Consider the following 21479-nt stretch of genomic DNA (forward strand, 5'->3'; position numbering starts at 1 on the left):
TTTGGGAAATGCCTCTAACATTACAGATGGATACCAGATAGAGAAGAAAAGATAGCTTGGTAGGTTTGGTTGGGCAAGGTATGGAGAATGTGCTGGAGGCCTGTTCTTTCTGGCCCTTTGTGAATTAGAAGGCATGCTCACTGCCAGGATACTTGCAAGTGCCATATTACTAAAAATTAATAAAAAGGTCATGACCCAGGCTTTGTGAGTATAGGGCTATAAAAAATTATTTTGGCATTTTCAGTACCTTGCTCTACATTAATTCCCATAACAAAAAAAGAAATCAAAGGAAATTTCTCCTTGGAAAAAACTATGAGTTTTAGGTACTCTCGACACTGAAGGAGGCAAAAATATATAAATTAGAACATTTTTCTGCAAGAAGCCAGCCTATCAAGTTAGAAAACGTTTTTTAGGAGGTTGTGGGAAATAAAGAGGAATAATAGCTTTATTGTTTTCACGGGCAAAGGATGCTACAGCAGGCTAAGGCCTTCAAAACTGCAAGCCCTCAAGCCAGAAAACTTAAAAAAAAATTTTTTTTTAATGTTTATTCATTTTTTTGAGAGAGAAAGAGAAAGACAGGGAGGGGGAGAGAGAGAGAGAGAGAGCAGGGGAGAGGGAGACACAGAAACCAAAGAAGGCTCTAGGCTCTGAGCTAACAGCACAGAGTCCAATGCAGGGCTCAAACCCGTGAACTGTAAGATCATGACCTGAGCCGAAGTTGGACACTTAACCAACTGAGCTGTCCAGGCGCCCCTCAAGTCAGATAACTTTTAAGAAGGATGAAATGTTTTAAATAGTTTTAATTTTTTTTAACATTTATTTATTTTTGAGAGACAGAGAAAGAGCATGAGCAGGGGAGGAACAGAAAGAGAGGGAGACACAGAATCCGAAGCAGGCTCCAGGCTCTGAGCTGTCAGCACAGACCCAATGTGGGGCTTGAACTCACAAACCATGAGATCATGACCTGAGCCGAAGTCAGATGCTACCCGACTGAGCCACCCAGGCATCCCTTAAATAGTTTTAAATGAGAGTTTTGCTGTAAGTTTTGGAATGTGTTTATATTAAGTGAGTTATATAAGTTTAAGTTTTATTATGGTACCATGAAGATGCTGTGTAGAAGAAGAAAATTTTTAAAACATGTATCAGTAATATCTCAAAGAGAGCAAAAAAATTATTATATCCATGAAATCAGTACTTGATTATATAAAAAAATTAAAAGGAACAAAAAGATCTACTGAACATTAAAAATAAGATAACAGAAATTTAAAAAACCCAATAGAAAGCTTAGAAGAGAACAAAGAATAAACATAAAGAGGATCAAATCATCTATAAAATAATTTGAAAACAATTCTTAAAATTGCAGGACATGAATTTCAAAACTGAAATGACCCACTAAGAACACAGCAGGATGAGTGATAAAAGACCTACACCGAAGCATATCATCAGGAAAATTCAGAAGCCTGGGAACCAAGAGAAGATCCTACAAGTTTCCAGAGAAGGAGGAAAACAAACCCATAAACAAAGGATCCGTTATCAGAATGGGTTAAGGCTTCTCAACAGTGATACTGGAAGTCAAAAGACAAGAGACATGCCTTCAAAATTCTCAAGGAAAAAGACTGCATGCCTAGCATTTTACACACAGCCAAAGAATCAAAAAGTTACAAGGCAAACTGTAAAGCACACCGTGGAAAGACTGAGTTACTTAGGCCCTAGGGGTAAACACATTTTTGACATGTAAAAAGCCAAAAGTTGTTTCTTTCCATATATCCTTTCATAAGAAGAAACTAAAAAACATGCCACACCAAAGTGAAAGAGTAAATCCAAGAAAGAGGAATGACATGGGACAAAGGTGACAGGGAATCCAACACAGAAGAGAAGTCTCATTATCTTAGTGTCACTTGTGAGGTGTCATACAAAGTTCTCCTTATACAAATGAATGCTCAAAAACCTTAAGAAAACATGATTCTAATAGAAGAAGATAAGCAAAAGTTATTCTGACCATTTCATTAATAGTACTTTTTTTAAAAATCACTTACAGAACTAGCTGTGCACTGTCGTGTCTCCGACGTGTTATGAGAAACTTTTCCCGCCACTGTACAAAGTTCCCCAACACATCACCAGCACCTCCAATTATGTTGATCAGGTTTCCATTTGTCCAAATCTCCAGCCCAACTAACACAATTCGAATATTCAACATAATATACATCTAGAAAGAAAACAGAAATGAAAGTATATAAAATATATTAAAGAATATGAGAATATCTTTAAACTTATGATGAAATAACACAACTACTTAAAAACATTTCCTTCAATATAATGAGATTCTAATCTCTCAAGGGTCTCGGTTTCCCCATTCATAAAATAAAAGTAACAGAAGTTCAAAATCCTTTTTTAACTTCCATTCCAAAATCTGACAAACTGAAAATTTTAAGTTTTTGGTAAATTTGGTTTCCAAATTGCCTTCAACTAATGCAAGTCTATTTATAGTCTGTATGTTATCTCACTTAATGTAAATATTCATACACTTCACTACAGGAGTATCAATGAGTTTGATAACAAAGTGCTACCACAAGATCCTGTTAGAGGTGTTACGCAATACATAGTGAACCATACTACCTTTCTAAGTTTTTATCTAAAATTCTAATTACACGCACCCCAAAGATTTCAGATAATGCACTAAGGAACCCATTTTTATTTTATAGAGATACTGTGAGGAATAAAGGACAATAAATATAAAGCACCTGTCTCCTATTATAAATACTCAATAGAACACTATTGTCCTCATCATTATTATTAAGCGTGATATTCACATCAGGGAAAAAACCTTATAGGTAAAATGATCTTATAAGAACATGTATCTAATTCTTCAGTATCTCTCAATGGGTGAACGTACTCCAAAGTCTCAAACCAAATTTCTCTCCTTCCCTCCTTCCCTCTTGCTCTCCCTACTGCATTTTCTCTCTCTCTCTCTCTCTCTCTCTCTCTCTCTCTCTCTCTCTCCCCCCCCCCACCCTCTCTCTCTCTCTCTTTCACACACACACAGAGTCATATCATGATTTCAGAGAAGGAGGCAGCCTTAATCAAAATAAGATTGAGTACAAATTCAAAGATCTTTTCATAAATGCCAAAGTACCTTAGCCTATCTACCCTGAGGATAAAATAGATCCTAATATGAAAGAAATCTCTTGCTTGTCTCCAAGTCTTTGTACAATCATACATTCCTTTCAAACATAAAAAATGTTACAAAACAATCTAGAAAGCAAACCCCTGAAATGAGACAATTTTTTAATTCTGCTCTGAAACTGTGAAAAGACAGGCTAGAATAATCCCAGTGAATAGAAAACACAACTTACACTATCCAAGTAGTTTGCTAAACGGATCATCTCTTCTCTCACTGCAGTCTGATTTCTTCCCATCATGTCATACTGAAAAGCAAGAAAGGAAAATCATTTTCACCAAGTAAGTTATGAAAAAATTTCTACAATCTGTTACAACGAAGATAAGAATCCCAAATATTTCCTCTGAACTAAAAATGGAGGCATTTAGACATTCACCTGCATTTTAAATTAATAAATCTAAGGGATACATTTTAGTGTTAAATACGAATAAAAGAAAAACAGGTTCAAGTGTGAAATAAGTAATAAGACTTATTATTACTGAAGTCTTTATTCACTCCAAATTAGCATCATTTTAAAATGAATTTTCTCTTTAATGTTCCTTTTACTCATTTCAACGCAAAAATGTTTTCAAAACTAAATTTTATAAAGGTAGTGTTTAAAACAATCAAAATGCAGGAAGCCTGGGTGGCTTAGTCAGTTTAGTATCTGACTCTTGATTTTGGCACAGGTCATGGGATCAAGCCTCACATCGGGCTCCACACTGAGTATGGAGCCTGCTCAAGATTCTCTTGCTCTACCTCTGCTCCTCTCCCCTACTCAAACTCAGGCTCTCTCTCTCTCTTAATGAAATGAAATGAAATGAAAAAAATAAAATGAAATACATAAAAAATAAAACAATCAAAATGCACAGATAAAGGAATAAAAACAATTTAACAGATTTTCTGACCTTTTTTTCCCTTAGGCTAAAGACATTATCAGTAAATAACTTCTAAACTCTGGGCTAAATTAATAATGAGAGATTAACCAATGTTTACCAATAGAGACATTACATGTAGACAAAATAGATATTTAAAAGTTTAACCATATTAAAACAAACAGTTGATATGACCTATTCTTTTCTTCAAGACCTAGCTAAATCCAAATGTCTTTTTTGTTTTTAAGTTTCATTTATTTATTTTGGGAGAGACAGAGACAGCATGAGTGGGGGAGGGGCAGAGAGAGAGGGAGAGAGAATTCCAAGCAGGTTCCACGTTGTCAGTGCAGAGGCCAACACAGGGCTCGAACCCACAAACCATAAGATCATGACCTGAGCCAAACCAAGAGTTGGATGCTTAACCGACTGAGCCACTCAGTCGCCCCAATTCAAATGTCTATTTTAACATTATTTTAATATGACCAACTAAATAACAAAAAGAAAATTTTAAAAGAATGTATGGTTTTGTTCTAAGATAAGAGCATTAATATCAGAATATATCAGATCTTACCAGTTGGGCATTTTATCATGATTCTCCTAAACAAACAAAAAATCTAATATATCTGACAAGGTTTGATTTAAATGGAACCATTCTTATTTTGAACCAGTTTCCAGCAGTACATAACAAATCTATCTGGAATGAGTAATAAATAAAAACATCTCAAATCTCTATTTTTGTCACTTGTCCAAACATTCTCCAGAAACTTTTTATCCATTATCTGGTGCAAAGTTCATGCTCCGTCATACTCCCTGTGCTTTTTCCGTCTACCACTTGAGAGTTAGGAACTTATAATGAACAAATCTGAATACATTTCTATCTATTAATAAACACAGCTTATTTATTTCCAACCTACACACAATAAGAGGTTTTTCTTAAACCATAAAAATCCTCTAAACTGTCTCTGCAGCTTACAGGAAGGAAACTGCTAATATTGCTAAGTTTCTACAAACAACCTTTTCACACAAACAACAAAGCTGACAGTAAAAGTCAGACAAAACATTTAAAATAATCTATATGTTAAATTAAACAGCAGCTATATCTAAAACTGACAACCCTGTAAATGCTGAAATAGACCTATTACTTAGTTAAGTTAAGCACAATTCTTAAATATCAATAAGGAAAATCCCTGGTGTTATCCTGAACACAGAAATTAATAGTAAATACTAAGATCAAGTACTCTCCTCGATTCCCTTCTAAAGCATGCCATGACTTGGAAGTTTTCCGTCTCTTAAAGGGAAGTACAGGTTAGCTGAAATTCTAAAAAGCAAAGCAATTTTATTAGGCAACAAAGTAGTATCTGATTAACTGGTTTTTCAACACAATCCTTTAAAGTCATCTGAAAAGGTGACACTAACTAAAAGGCAGTACAATTACACTTAAGAAATTAAGCAAATCACCCAAAAGAACAAAGGGGGGGACATCACCAGTAAAAAATAGTTAGATGTACTCTCATTCACTACATTTGGCTTCTGGGGGGATTATGAATATCAAGCATGTTTAAAGGACGAAAGTCATTCTAGTTTTAAATTACATTTAAGAAAAATCAACACAAATATATCACATTTTATGTTTCTTTCATGGGATGCTCACTTCTCATCTGCTTTTCATGAAAAAGAAGAAAAACTGTCACCAATCCTACCCTTTCCTTGTCTACGACAATGAACAGCTCCACATAGCGGGTCTGTGGCAGGATAGCTCTTCTTCTCTGTCAAAAACACAAACATCATAAAGGCAAAAAACAAACAAAAAAAAAGTTATAACACTACATGATTTTTATATATAGTGGTCTTACCCTAATCACTAGTCCCTTAAAACATCATACGATTAGTTTACTTCACACAGATCAGTAAAGCCAAAAACGTGTTGCTGTCGTTTTAAGTGGTAACTGAACTCTGTACTAATCTCAGAAAAATCCTAGGTAGAGATAATATGAGGTATTCAGGTTTCCAAGGAGAATTACTGATTTTCTAATATTGAAATTATACACACTCACACACACTTTAATGGGAAACCCCATCACTGTGTTAAGAGTGGAAAAAAGAAATATAATAATTATAAGAATATAAGAACCCAGAACAGAAGTAAGGACAAGGTTGCCACTTCAAAAAGTGACTAATTCTGTGATTTTCAGAAATTCATATATAGTGCAGAATTGGGCAAAAACTTGAATGTTTTCCAATGATTAAAGCTAAAAGAATGGACGGCTGAAGAGGCAATGAAAACAATGCCATAAACTGGCACATGCCTTTCCCAACCCAGCAGCACCATGACACATATAGAAAGGCACAGATAACTGTAGCTGACCTATTCCTAGAAACACTTGGGTCAGCAAGACCCTTGTCAAGAGTAAGCAGCGAATTCTAGTGAAGACTCAAAACTGGGATACGAGTGTCCCTGCAAGACCTCTGAAATAAGTCATAATGCCCGATCTCTCTCTGTTTCTTCAATCTAGCACTCAAGAATCCCCATTCTGTTTGTGTAAAAGGTATCTAAATAAACTGCTCTCTGAAAGACAGTGTAATGGACTACAATGCAGCAGTGGTAAAAAATACGTATATCGTTTAAGATCTAAGCCCTAATTTCTAAAACACATAGAAGCTTGACTATGTTCGACTTGGTGGAAGGAACTGCATCTTTTTATTCCCCAGTAGCTACCACAACATCTGGCACATAGTTGGCAAAAACAAAACAATAAGTATTGGTGTGATGCAAAAATACATGATTTTTTAACACTTTAGTCTGGGCCATGAAGAAACATATTTCCTTACTCGAAGTAGCTGAGTAATCCTAGGAGGCTCTTCTTCTTCATAGTCTGTGGTTTCTTTCTCTATATCCTTGTTGGAAACCCCACATTTCAGAGGTTCTTTGTGGACATGATCCATTCGATAAAAGATGTGCTCAAAACGAGAGCTATTTTGTAGGGGTTCGATCCCGTAACTCACATTCTCTATATGTAGCATTCCTCTAAGTGTCGCATTATACGTACACAATTTTTAAGAATTAAGAAAATAATACACAGGAAAAGAAATTAGAAAACACGAAATCAAGTCCCAGTGCTTAACATGTTTAAGAAAAGAACAGTCCAACAGTCTAAAGAGTGGATGACAAGAGAAGCAATGAAAATAATGCCATAAACTCAAATGAGTTAATGAAAATACACTAGAAGAGGCACATGCCTCTCTCAACCCAGCAGCACCATGACACATGTACAAAGGCACAGTGCCCACAACTGTAGTTGACGTATTCCTAGAAACATTTTGGTCAAAGGGACCCCTGTCAAGAGTAAGCAGGGAATTCTAGTGAAGACCCAAACAGGGAGTCAGAAGAACATCTGAAATAAAGTCCTAATGCCCAATCTCTCTGTTTTTCCAATCTCAGACTGTTGGTTTATTTCTCTATACCATGCTACCTAGAGAAAAATACTAGGTTTTAGAATCATGCAGACCTAAATATAAAGCTCAAGACTGCTACTTACTAACATCACTCCCCTGAAAGTCAGTTAACCTCTCCAAGTGACTGCTGTATAATGGAAGGCAATACAGAGGAGTGGCTAGAAGTATGGAGTCTGGAGCCAAAGAACCAGAGTTTGAATCCCAAAAGTTTCCTACTAGCTATGGGATTTAACACCTCTTCTTTATGTTCCTACTAGCAATGATTTAACACCTCTTCTCTATGTTACATTCTACATGGGGCTGTTCTGGAAACGAAATTATTTAATAAGTGTGAAATACTTAGCACATTGCCTGGCACACAGTAAGTGTAAGTGTTATTACTTAAATGGAGATAATTACAGCCATTTATACAGCTGGTTTGAGAATTAAAAGTAATATTTATTAGTTCAATCAATCATGTAATCAACCAAACAGCACAGCATCATATTGCCAGGCCCTCAACAAATGTAATTTTAATATTATTATCACTTTACTTCATATGTGGTATAATTTCTCTAAATCCCAGTTTGCTTAATCACCTAAATATGGAGATAATGAGCCCCTTTTCACAGGCATTGTGAGACTTAAATGAAATATAGGTGAAAATTGTGTAAACATAAAGTACTACACAGACTTAAAGTATGTTTTTTTAATAGCAAAAATCTTAGCTATCTCAAAACAACAAAATTTTCTCTTTGGATATTGAAACTCACCACTGTAATATTTTCTTAAATAAACATGCCAAGAATGATATCTGATACATAGCTCTAAAGACCTTCAGCAATACCAAAGTAAATCTAATATTGTTAATTCCCCCAAATGACTTGATTTGGAAACAGAAATAGGGAAAGGGGTAAGAAATAGAAGGAAAAAAATGATAAAGAAAATTCCTTACCTGAGTCCAAAACAGTCGCTCAGAGCAATGGATGAATTATAAACTCCCTCCACATAGCCCCGATAATGACAATGATTCTAAATGATAAAAACTGTATTATCTTCAAATACTGTTACATTGCTAAAATAATCACAGAAATTATAGAGCTAATAAAATTATTTCAGGTCAGTAAACTAACAATTTTGTTCATATCACTGGCATCTTATTATATGGCGTTCTTCGGATTATCTGCAGATTATCTACTGCCCTCCTATACAAGGATACAAATATTTAGGCAGATTTCCAGAGGATACTAAGCACAAAGAGCTCTATCCCAATAACCATTAAGCCTAGAAGCAGAACAAGACACCATTATATCATGTTTAACATTTTTTTTAATGCTTGTTTGTGAGAGAGAGAGAGAGAGAGAGAGAGAACGAGCAGGGGAGGGGCTGAGACAGAGACACACAGAATCCAAAGCAGGCTCCAAGCTCGGAGCTGTCAGCAAGGCTCGATGCAAGCCTGATGCAAGGCTCGAACTCACAAACTACAAGATCATGACCTGAGCTGAAGTCAGACACTTAACTGACTGAGCCACCCAGGTGCCCTATATCATATTTAACATTTTAGATCACAGTCAATCCAAGAAGCAATAGCAGCCAAATGACACCTAATACAGAAGGGGACCTTGTGACAAGCTAATGATGCCAAGGCGGGAAAAAAATCAGTATGTGGTAAAAAAGTAATTTTGACCAGATGATTTTTTCTTCTTAACTATATATTGATTATATTATTATTAGTTTTACATTTAGCCATCTTAAAAAAACTAAAGAGGCTTTATCCTTAATTTTGAGGAAGAAATTGGCCAGTGGAAACACAAGCATAATATCACTTACTAATATCAGATTTTTTTATTGCATGATGAGATCTTGTCCTCTTTAAAACAATTTTAAAGCACAAAAAAAAAAAAAAAAAAAAAAAGCTAAGGTGGGTGGGGGAGGTGATTGTTAGGCAACATTAAGATGTATCACAAGGCCTTAATATTTAAAACAGTACAGGGGCGCCTGAGTGGCTCAGTCGACTGAACGTCAGACTTCGGCTCAGGTCATGATCTCACGGCTCGTGAGTTCAAGCCCTGCATTGGGCTCCGTGCTGACAGCTCAGAGCCTGGAGCCTGCTTCAAATTCTGTGTCTCCCTCTCTCTCTGCCCCTCCCCTGCTCTCTCTCTCTCTCAAAAATAAACGTCAAAAAAAAAATTAAAAAAAAAAAAAAACAGTACAGTACTGGTGGTGCATTGGGATAACAACCAGTGGAACAGAATTTGGGGACTTGAAATAGACCAAGTACACATGGAACTTTTTGTGATAAAAGTGGCATCTCAAATCAATGCGGCAAGGATGCACCTTTAAGTAAATGGTGCTCAGTCCACTTAGACATTTATAAAAGAATAAAATTAGATCGGTACCTCACACCATGCATAGGAATAAAATCTTAATGAATCAAGAGTCTGAACATTAAAAATAAAATCATATATAAAAACCAAAAGAAAACATGAGTGAATTCTTCTCTAACCTGGGTATAGAGAAAGGCTATTACTTGAAATATAGATGCAATAAAAGAAAAAACTGATAATTTTTACTACATAAAAAGTTTTTCAAGCTTCTATATGGCAAGAAACACCAAAAAACAAAGTCAAAACACAATACACAAACTGGGAAAAAGTATTTGTAACTTGTATCAGAGATACAATAACTATAAAGAACTCTTAAATATCAAAGAGGAAAGATTAAAAACCCAACAGAAGAGAGGAAGAAGTAAAACTGTCACTATTTGCACATGACATGATATTATATATAGAAAACCCTAAGGTCCCCACCAAAAAACTGTTAGAACTAATAAATGATTTCAGTAAAGTTGCAGGAAACAAAATCAATATAAAGAAATCTGTTGTGGTTCTATTCACTGATAATGAACTAGCAGAAGGAAAGATTAAGAAAACGATCCCATATCCATCAAAAAGAATAAAGTACCTAGATACAAATTTAATTAAGGAGGAAGGTCCTGTACACAGAAAATGGTAAGATATTAATGAAAGAAATTGAAGATACAAATAAACAGAAAGATAATCCATGACCACAGATTGGAAGAATTAATATTGTCAAAATGTCCAAACTACTCAAAACAATCTTACAGATTCAATGCAATTCTTATCAAAATTCCAATGGCATTTTTTACAGAAATGAAACAAATAATCCTAAGATTTGTCTGGGACCACAAAAAAACACCAAATAGAATAAAGACACTCCTTCCTCTTCTTGAGAAAGAAGAACAAAGCTAGAGGCATCATGCTCCCTAATTTCAAACTATATTACAAAGCTATAGGAGTCAAAACAGTATGGTGTTGGCATAAAAACAGACACACAGATCAATGGAACAGAGAGCCCAGAAATAAACTCATACATATATGATCAATTAATTTCTGACAAGGGAGCCAAGAATATACCAATCTCTTCAATAAATGGTCCTTCAGAGGAGCACCTTGGTGGCTCAGTTGGTTAAGTCGTGAAGACCATCACGACTTCAGCTGAGGTCATAGTCTCACAGTTTTTGAGTTCGAGCCCACATCGGACTCTGTGCTGACAGCTCAGAGCCTAGAGTCTGTTTCAGATTCTGTCTCCCCTTCTCTTTGCCCCCCTCCCATGCTCACGTTCTGTCTCTCTCTGTTTCTCAATAATAAATAAATGTTAAAATAAAATAAAATAAAAAATAAAATAAAAATAAAAATAAAAATTTTTTTAAATAAAAATAAAAAAAATAAATGGTCCTGGGAAAACTGAAGAGCTGCATACAAAAGAATGAAACCAGACCACTATCTTACACCATACATAAAAATTAACTCAAAATTAGATTAAAGACAGCATAGTGACTACAGTTAATAATGCTGTATTGTATAATTGAAAGTTGCTAAGGGAATAAATCTTAAAAAGTTCTCACTACAAACACAAAAAAATTTTTAACTATTATGGTAACAGATATTAACAAGACTTACAGTGGTGATCATTTCACAATATATACAAATATCAAATCATTTTGTTGTACACCTGAAACTAAGGCAGTAAAATGTATGTCAATTATACCGCAATTTAAAAAACAAAATCTTAGAGGGACAACAACAAAAGAAAACCCAGTGGAAAATTGGGCAAAAGACACAAACAGACAATTCACAAAAGAACATAAAAATGCCCTCACATACATGCAGATTTTCAATCTCACTCATGAAAAAGTAAGAATCCATGAGTCTGCACTGATATAAATAAATGAGAAGGGACATCTTTTCCTTACAGAAAGCACTAATTCACACGGAAGCACTAATGAAATTAAGAAATCACCATTTTAACAACCATCATAACCATTAATTCAGACAACTACTACATACTAACACTAGTGGGTAAAAATTTGAGAAGTAACAGGATATTTATATTAGTCTCAAAATGTCTAACCATAATATTAATTAAAAAGGCAAAAACAGTAACTTTATAGAAGAGAAACCTGGCAGGCAATTTCTTAACCAAATGATCAATATTAATACCATCAGGAACAGCACAAATGCAGCCCCTGCTTCCTGACAGGATACACTGAGGACCATTCGGTATCACTTTGGTGGTATTCCTGCCAAAAGTACATAACCTGACTCTGATCACGAGCAAACGTCAATCTCAAATGGCAGGATGTTTACAAAAGTTGGCCTATACTTCTCAAAAATGCTATTGTCATGAAATACAAGGGAAGACAAAGGATTTCCAGATTAAAGGAGACTACAGAGACATGACCACTGAATGCAGCACAATAACATGGATTTTCTTTTGCTATAAAGTATATTATTGGGATGATGGACCAAAAACAAAAAACAGAAAGAAAAATCATTAAGGTCTGTATATTAGAAAACAGCATCACTTCAATGTTAACTTCCTAATTTTGAGAATTGTACTTGATTAAATAAAAGAACTCCTTGTTTTTAGGGAATTAACAATGAAGTGTTTAAGGGTAAAGTGATACCATGTTTGCAATATACTCTTTAAAACTTTCAGAAAAAAAATAGAGAAGAAAGAAAGGATAAAGCAAATGCAGTAAAATGTTAACATTTGGGGAATCTGGGTGAATGGGACGCATGAATGTTTTATATTATTCATGCAACTTTTCCTATAAGTCTGAAGTGGTGAAAATTTTAAAAAAATTAAGCAATTTACACTAAAAATACAGGCTGAATTTCAACACTTTACAACTTTTTCTATTGTGGGGCAATTCACAACCACTAATGTTTTTCTTTCTAGTGCTTTATGTTAAAGTCTAGCTTTGATATTGTCTTCTTCTCACCAGAGAAAACTAAATACCTTCTACTATTACTAATGAGGTAGCATCTATGAGGTAATAATACTTGTAACTCATGGCACTCTAAAATTAAATGTTTCTAGGGGCACCTGGGTAGCTCAGTCGGTTAAGTGTCCTACTTCGGCTCAGGTCATGATCTTAAGGTTCATGAATTCGAGCCCTGCGTCAGGCTTTGTGGAGTCTGCTTCAGATTCTGTGTCTCCCTCTCTCCTCCCCCACTCATGCTCTGTCTCTCTCTGTCTCTCAAAAATAAATAAACGTTAAAAAGAAAAAATTTTTAATTAAATGTTTCTAGTTTCAATTATAATAGAAGCTCTCTTATTTGACATGACTGAAATCCATCACTTGGTTGCTTAATCTGCCAGCTTGACAGTATTTTTTAAATAACTGGGTTTTATTAATAAATCTTTCCAAAGGCTCCAATGTACTTTAAAAAATCTTATTTCATAAGTTTACAAAACATCTAGTTAAACTGCATGATTACAGTAAAGGTGCAAATGTCACAGTTTTGGAAATACACAAACTATAAGCAAAACACTCAACTAGGGAGAAGAGAAATACACAGAACTATTATAGAGCCACCTAAAAAAAAAAAAAAAAACAACCTAGCCACAGCCCACAAGCCTTGGGCAGTCAATATACTTTTCATATGGAACAAAGAGTATTAATTAATTAAAGAAGTTAACTTTAGAAGTGTCTTAAGACACTTGCTAATACATTTGCAAGGTACCCCAAAGTTCTAACACATGGTAATCTGGAATTTTGTTTCACACAGAAACTTGAATAAAGTGGTTATTAAAACTTAGTTTCTTTGTGAAAAATGGCCTTTGTGAAAGACACTAATGATAAAAACCAGGTAATAGCACTCATAAGGGAAAGCATTCATGTTTTCTCAGTGTAATTTCATTGCATTTTATAAACAAAAGTAATGTCATTATAATATCTGACAATCTAGCCATAGGCCAAAAATTCCCAGTATCAAGGTTTTAATTGGTATCTCAAATCTACATACTTTCATTTATCTAAACAATACTAAAAACCAAGAAATAAGAAAAAGACTTCATCTGTCTTAATTTGTATTTTTCAATCACCCAAGAAAGCACAATTCCATAATAATACTTTCAGATAACAGTTGCATCAATTTCTATTGACTGAAATCTATTTTTAGCAGTTTTAAGCATTTATATTTTCAATAATAATAAATAATATTTATGGAGTTAATAATGGTCAGACTATCTGTTCTGAGTATCTTACAGGTATTAACTCATTTAATGGAGACACAATGTACAGCATAAGGAATATAATTAACAATATGTAACAACTTTGTATGGTGACAAATGGGAGCTAGGTTTGTCGTGGTGGTCATTTCATAACGTATATAAACTTTGAATCACTATGTTATATAGTGAAACAAATACAATATTGTAAGTCAACTACACTTCAATTTTTTAAAAAGTATTAACTCATTTAAGCTTTCCAGTAACTCCATGAAGTTGTAATTATCATTCCCATTTTAAGGTGAAGAAAATAAGGTACAAACAACTCAAAGTAACTTGACCAACAAATAAATGACAGAGCCAGCAACAACAACAACAACAAAAAAGAGCCAGGATTACATCCAAGCAGTGTGAAATTAATCTAAAACAAGGGTTTGCCTTCTATTTATTTGAAGTGCACTGCAAAAGTGCGTAACTAACATAAACAATTCAACCCAGCCAAACATTACAGAGCTTGCAGGAAAATAACACATGTTTAATGGGAACAAATACTTCCATGGACACTCATGCAAAAGAAAGAAATACAGAATAGCTAACTGCCAAAAAGGACGCAAAATGCTCTTCCCAAAAGACACGAAAAATGTTTATGCTCTAATTTAATAATGCATAAGACCAAATTCAGCAACTACCAATTATTTTGAGTATTCCTGGCCAGTTCTGTCTTCAGAAATACTCTGTTCTCTGATGCAAAGAGGACCACATTTCTTTAGAAAAGAACTATTTTTAGTAAAAAATTACAACATATAACAGCATACAAGTGTTTGTTCTTTACTAAGTATTAATGGCAAATCAAATGGCTTAATAAGTAAGAGATGCTTTCAGGGAGATTAACTTCCAGCAAAAACAATTTTTTAGATTTTAAAATATAGCAAACATTCATAAGGAGTAAGGATTACCATAAATAGAAGATTATTTCTTGAACTTTAAAAAAAAAAACATTTGACAACTTGAGGACCTGGAGAACTGTAAAGTGCGCTCCAGTCCATGTAAATACACCCACCACACACCCCCTTCCCAGGATAACTCCATATATTATAATGTCAAGAGAGGCCCTGGGTGACTGTGCGATGTATACATAGTCTTCTGTACCTGAATAGAACTAACTGTAAAATTATAATTATGTTAAATTCCAATATAAGATCAAGAGGAAAATGTTACCTGTACATCGGGATGGTCAGAGATCAGAACCCCTTCCTTGTTGTAGGTATAAACTACAAAATCTTGGGGCAAAAGGTCTCTGGAAGAGGAATAAAACATATCACTTAAAATTATTTTACCTACATACAACTAAGAAACAACTCATAAGGCAATATTCCTAGAACATATAAACAGGAACAAAAACTTTCACCTGACAAATTATTATTTAAAGGGAAAGCTATTATAAAACAAAAAGGTCATAAATAGACTCAAATCTGAAATCATGTGTGTTGCTTCATCATAAAGAATGCTAGGCTGCCTATGTGTTCTAGTGGTCATAAAATGTTGGCTGCAAAAAATAAAAGTAATGTCTTTAAATTTTTCTGATACATCTCATAGGAAAAGTATAAATAAGGTTATGTACTTATCGAGAAGCACTCACTGCTTTAACCTTGTAAGTAGAGAGGCAAAATCAGTGTCAGTTGGAGGAAACAATTACTGCTGATTGCTGAACTCCCTTGCATGTTAAGGGAGCTCAGTATTGTAAACCATATGTGTAAAGACAGGGTTATCTTCGTTAAAGAAAACAACTGTTCAGTGACACTTGTTAAAAATGGTAAGGCAGACTTTATTCGGCTCCACTGTGATAAGTATAGGAACCACTGCAATGAGAGATAAAGGATCAACTACAAACACAGCATGGGCAAGTGGGAATTTATACCCAAGGGGCAGAGGTCAGTGGATAGGAAATTACTAACTGAAAATATCAGTGGTGAGGGGTGGTCTGGCTAAACTAACCTAACAGATTCTCGCTGAAGATAGGCCAGGGTGATAGGAAATCACAGGGGGGGTGGTAAAGGATGAGGAACCTGATCACACGTCCAGAGGAATCAGAAACCAGGGGGTTCTTGCTAAAACCAGATTTTATAAGGAAGTGCATGGATGATGTACTTAGGAAAAGGTTCAACCGCCTAAGGTTTGGTCAAGCAAAGAATGTTTGTCAGTCTCCCCTCTTGTTCAAGAAAAGAAGAGACATCCTTCTTTCCTCTGAACAATATAAATCCAGACAGAATCTGGAATCCTTTTGTTCATTAAGGACCAGCTGAATCATCTATTGGAACTTGGTAGTAAAGGACATTTGCTGGATGGTGCTAGCAGTCAGGCTTTTAATGAGGATGGTTGCTATGAAAATAAAGACAAATAAACTCAGTTTCTGAATCCAGTGGGCAGCAGTCAAGGTTTTTAGATTTGAAATTCTCGAAGCATGTTTAGATGGTAGAGGATGGCACTGTCCATCCGACAAATCTTCCTGGTTGGAAATTTGAATGTACCCGGTGATGGCATCAGGCGTTCTGGTGAACTTTCTGAATGGTCCATACCAGAAGAGACAGGAAGGCTGCCCATATGTGAACTGTTGTGGTAAATTTTTTTTTTGAAATTTATATCAATTTGTTCAGCTTCTGCTTGTAGAGCTTCAGGAAAAGGGCAGTTTTAACTCTCAATGATTCCAACTCAGAAGGGAGAAAAACTAGAAATGTTAATTTGGAGAGTGGTAGCCAGCTATTGGAGGAAACCAGAAGATTTCAGATTTGGTAAAAAAAAAAAAAAAAAAAAGGCAAAATGTGCAAGATGGAACTGGCAAGGGTACATTGGAGTTTTCTACTGAAACAAACAAAAATATTCTCTCTACAGTCACCCTCATTTCTGTCAAAGATAATCAAAGTAAGACTAATCTGTTTGCCAAGTAAGTCAAGTCTCATTAAAACTGCCCTGATTATTTACGTAAGTGCAGCAAAAACAGTGATTGGCCACATAGGTCCTTGTTTGAGTTTCATTTCCTGGAACATTTCATAAGGAATCTCAGATTGGACTTCTAAAAGCCTCCCAGGATGGGGCATCTGAGCAGCTCAGTCAGTTAAACGTCTGACTTCTGCTGAGGCCGAGATCTCACATTCCTGAGCTCTAGCCCCACATAGAGCTCTCTGCTGACAGCACAGAGCCCACTTTGGATCCTCTGTCTCCCTCTCTCTCTGCCGTTCTCTCTCTCTCTCTCTCTCTCTCTCTCTCTGCCGTTCTCTCGTTCTCTCTCTCTCTCAAATAAATAAAATAAAAATAAACATTTTTTTAAAAAAATAAAAAAATAAAGAAAAGCCTTTCAGGGCTTAGAAGCCATCAGATTTTGCCTGCAGTGCCTAGAGGTATGGAGAATTCCTCTCTTCTCAAGGTTTTCAAAATACCCAGAGGTTCCTGGACCTGCCAGAAATGACCTCCCTTACTCAGCTGTAAGGCAGGAAACCCTGCAAGAGGCCAGGTACAGGCTGGTTTTACCAAGGTGTGTGGGGTGACGGGAAGGTATAAAATTGGCTCCTTAAAGTCAACCTTAGCTCCTTAATGCTGCCTGATCATACCTGATTTGATGCATATCATTCTCAAATATGACATTCCAGTCAAAAACCTTGATAATACAACTAAGGTTTCCAATTGGATCCTCACAGATTCTCACTGAACTTCCACAAAAAACCATACTGCCATGAAAATAAAGATACTCTCTAAAAACTTCTAATTTCTGGAGGTCTTGGATAGGGAGAAAAGATCAATGGTTCAATTCCATATACAAAAAGAAAAAGGTTTCCTGCAATCCCTATCAAAATAACACCAGCATTCTTCACAGAGCTAGCAGAGCAAACAATCCTAAAATTTGTATGGAACCAGAAAAGACCCCAAATAGCCAAGGCAATCCTGAAAAAGAAAACCAAAGGTGGATGCATCACAAAATTCTGGACTTCAAGCTGTATTACAAAGCTGTAACCATCAAGACAATATGGTACTGACGTAAGAACAGACACATAGATCAATGGAACACAATACAGAACCCAGAAATAGACCCACAAATGTATGGCTAACTAATCTTTGACAAAGCAGGAAAGTATATCCAATGGAAAAAAGACAGTCTCTTCAGCAAACGGTGTTGGGAACACTGGACAGTGAAATACAAAATGAACCTGCACCACTTTCTTACACCATATACAAAAAATAAACTCAAAATGGATGAAAGACCTAAACGTAAGACAAGAAACCATCAAAATCCTAGAGAAGAAAACAGGAAGCAACCTTTTTGACCTTGGCTGCAGTAGCTTCTTACCTCACATGTCTCCAGAGGCAAGGGAAACAAAAGCAAAATGAACTATTGAGACCTCATCAAGATAAAAAGCTTATTCACAGAGAAGGAAAGAGTCAGCAAAACTAAAAAGCAGCCAACAGAAGAGGAGAAGATATTTGCCAATGAAATATCAGATAAAGGGTTAGTATCCAAAATCTATAAAGAACTTACCAAACTCAATACCCAAAAACAAAAATCCAGGCAAAAGACATGTCTTTTCCAAAGAAGACATCCAGATGGCTAATGGACACATGAAAAGATGCTCAACATCACTCATCATCAGGGAAATACAAATCAAAACCACAATGAGATACCACCTCACACCTGTCAGAATGGCTAAAATGAACAACTCAAGCAACAACAGATGTTGGTGAGGATGTGGAGCAAGAGGAACCCTTTTGCGCTGCTGGTGGGAATGCAAACTGGTGCAGCCACTCTGGAAAACAGTATGGAGGTTCCTCAAAATATTAAAAATAGAACTACCCTACGGGCGCCTGGGTAGCTCAGTCAGTTAAGCATCCAACTTCAGCTAAGGTCATGATCTCATGGTTTGTGAGTTCAAGCCCCATGTCAGGCTCTGTGCTGACAGCTCAGAGCCTGGAGCCTGCTTTGGATTCTATGTCTCCCTCTCTCTCTCTGCCTCTCCCCCACTTGTCCTCTGTCTCTGTCTCTCTCTCTCTCTCTCTCTATCAAAAATGAATAAAATGTAAAAAACAATTCTTAATTAATAAAAAAAAAAAAAAATAGACTACCCTAAAACCCAGTAATTATACTACTAGGTATTTATCCAAAGGATTAAGGAGTGCTGATTCAAAGGGGCACATGCATCCCAATGTTTACAGCAGCACTATCGACAATAGCCAAATTATGGAAAGAGCCCAAATGTCCACTGACAGATGAATGGATAAAGAAAACGTGATGGACTACTACGCAGTAATCAAAAAGAATGAAATCTTGCCATTTGTAACACATGGATGGAACTAGAGTGTATTATGCTAAGTGAAATTAGCCAGAGAAAGACAAATATCATATGATTTCACTCATATGTGGAATTTAAGAAATAAAACAGATGAGCTTAAGGGAAGGGAAGCAGAAATAACATAAAAACAGAGAGGGGGACAAACTACAAGGGACTCTTAAATACAGAGAACAAACTGAGGGTTGCTGGCAGAGTGTTGGGTGGGGGGATAGGCTAAATGGGTGAGGGGCATTAAGGAGGACACTTGTTGGGATGAGCACTGGGTGTTACATATAGGTGATGAATCATTAAATTTTACTCCTGAAATCATTATTACATTATGTGTTAACTACTTGGATTTAAATTAAAAAAATAAAAATTTTAGAAATTTAAAAAAAGTTTTCCTTAAATTTGGGAAACAAAACATTAAAGAACCAGGAATGTTTCAACAAAAAGTCATAAAAAAATTATAATAATCCTCATCGGTTCATTCAGGCCCACGTAATTAAGTCTTGTTCTACTTAATCTTGTGTTAGCAGTCTTTATGAATCCATCAGTTTCTTCATTAGTTCTGACATTCTTACTCAATCCAATGGCAAGGTCTGAAAGTTTTTAAGTGATGCCATCAAGGAGCATTCTAACCTGTAGCTAATTATAAATGCTTTCAGAGAAGAATCACAGTAACTGTCTGTGAATGACAAAACACCTAAAATAGTTGTAGTTAAAGATCTGACAAGATTTCATTATAATGCTATTGACAAGGACATTTCGTTATTTCTGTGACATACAGCAATTTAAGGTAATAATTCGACAATGACAGTATTGATAAATTTCTATGAATATCATACAATTTCTGAAATAACCTGTAATAGTAACATATCCACACACATGTAACCTAAGAAGGCTTATCATCACTTATTTGACAATGCTTCCCATGTAATTTAACATATCAAATACACGTAATTACTTATACATCTCTCTTTTTATAAGAGACAAAACCCATGAGATTTTCCAAAGGTCATCTAGGAAATCTCAAAGTTAGTCTAAGGTCAAAAAGACTTCACTTAGAATCTGACATGGAGAAGTTGTCATGTCAGAAGGTTTGGTCACTTGACTAAAGAAGATCACAGTCACTGTAAAACAATCCTTAGTCATCCACTTAACCAAAATCACAATTAAAAGATATCAAAGGCAAACACAGAAAGTTACATGGTTGTAAAACTTCTTAGCCTCTTACAATTAAGAAGACCTGGTTTTCTTCAATAGTCAAAGAACTGATAACATAATATGAAGCACAAGAAATTATTTTAAAACACAGAATCTTGTTTTCCCAGGCATATTACTTAAAAGGTAAAGAAAATCAGCTTTTTTTTACAACTTCTTATTAAGAGCAAACCAAAAGAAACTTTGCTGTTTTAACACTGAGAGAAAATCAAACAATGGTTTTACATCAATGTACTATTAGTACAAAGGCAAATTTTTTTTAATTAAAAACAATTTTGTTTAATAATAAATACAAATAAATCCATCCAATCTTGGCCAACTTTGACCAGAAAAAGAAAGATTCCTTTTCTAAGGTTCCTTTTCCACAAATCTTACAAAATTTTTTTCTTATATCCATTCAGTTTTTCTCCTACTCTTTTCTTCTTTCTCATTCTGGAACAACCAGTCCATTCTACTTTCCAGTAAAATTACTCTCTTCTTCCCTTAACAAAAACGTGTCCTTCATAACTTTCCTCACCAAAAATACATCTTACTTTCCCTGCATACAGTTTTTCTTTACTATTACTATTCCTAGTAGTTTCATTTACATATATTGATTATATTTTTAACCATCTGAAACCCAAATTTTCAGTGAAAAGTAGGAAGCAGACAATTGCAAACTCACATACTATCACATACTCAACATACTATCATTATATAGCAAGTTTAAGAATATATCATTTCTATAGACATGTCTTTTTCATAGTACAACTTTATCACACTTACTTATAGACCTAAATATATTCAGCTTTTCTATACCATATTAAAAATGAGATACCAAAAGTAAAATAAAATTAATGTTCAGCAATTCATGTCTCAATATTTCTCTAATTTGGAAATGATCTAGATGGTCAATAAATATCCATCTTTAACTTAGTATAGCTTTAATGTTTAAAG

At 35.1% G+C, this 21479-nt stretch overlaps 1 protein-coding gene across 2 annotated transcripts in view; it reads right to left on the reverse strand.

Annotated features, from left to right (window-relative positions):
- The window catches only part of ADAM9 (ADAM metallopeptidase domain 9), a 144126-nt gene that overhangs the window by 101851 nt on the left and 20796 nt on the right, over window positions 1-21479 (reverse strand). For both annotated transcript variants that reach the window (XR_008421609.1, XM_019440731.2), the window contains exons 4-9: window positions 15223-15301; window positions 8420-8496; window positions 6862-7057; window positions 5733-5798; window positions 3354-3425; window positions 2037-2206 (exon numbers count right to left, since the gene is read on the reverse strand). Coding sequence is in view for 1 of the 2 variants with exons in the window: in XM_019440731.2 (XP_019296276.1) it covers window positions 2037-2206; window positions 3354-3425; window positions 5733-5798; window positions 6862-7057; window positions 8420-8496; window positions 15223-15301 (660 nt within the window). In the remaining variant the exon portion in view is untranslated. The remainder of the gene's footprint in view (window positions 1-2036; window positions 2207-3353; window positions 3426-5732; window positions 5799-6861; window positions 7058-8419; window positions 8497-15222; window positions 15302-21479) is intronic.

This window comes from Panthera pardus, unplaced genomic scaffold (genome assembly GCF_024362965.1).
Source record: "Panthera pardus isolate Hobbes unplaced genomic scaffold, ASM2436296v1 HiC_scaffold_13, whole genome shotgun sequence".
NCBI lineage: Eukaryota > Metazoa > Chordata > Mammalia > Carnivora > Felidae > Panthera > Panthera pardus.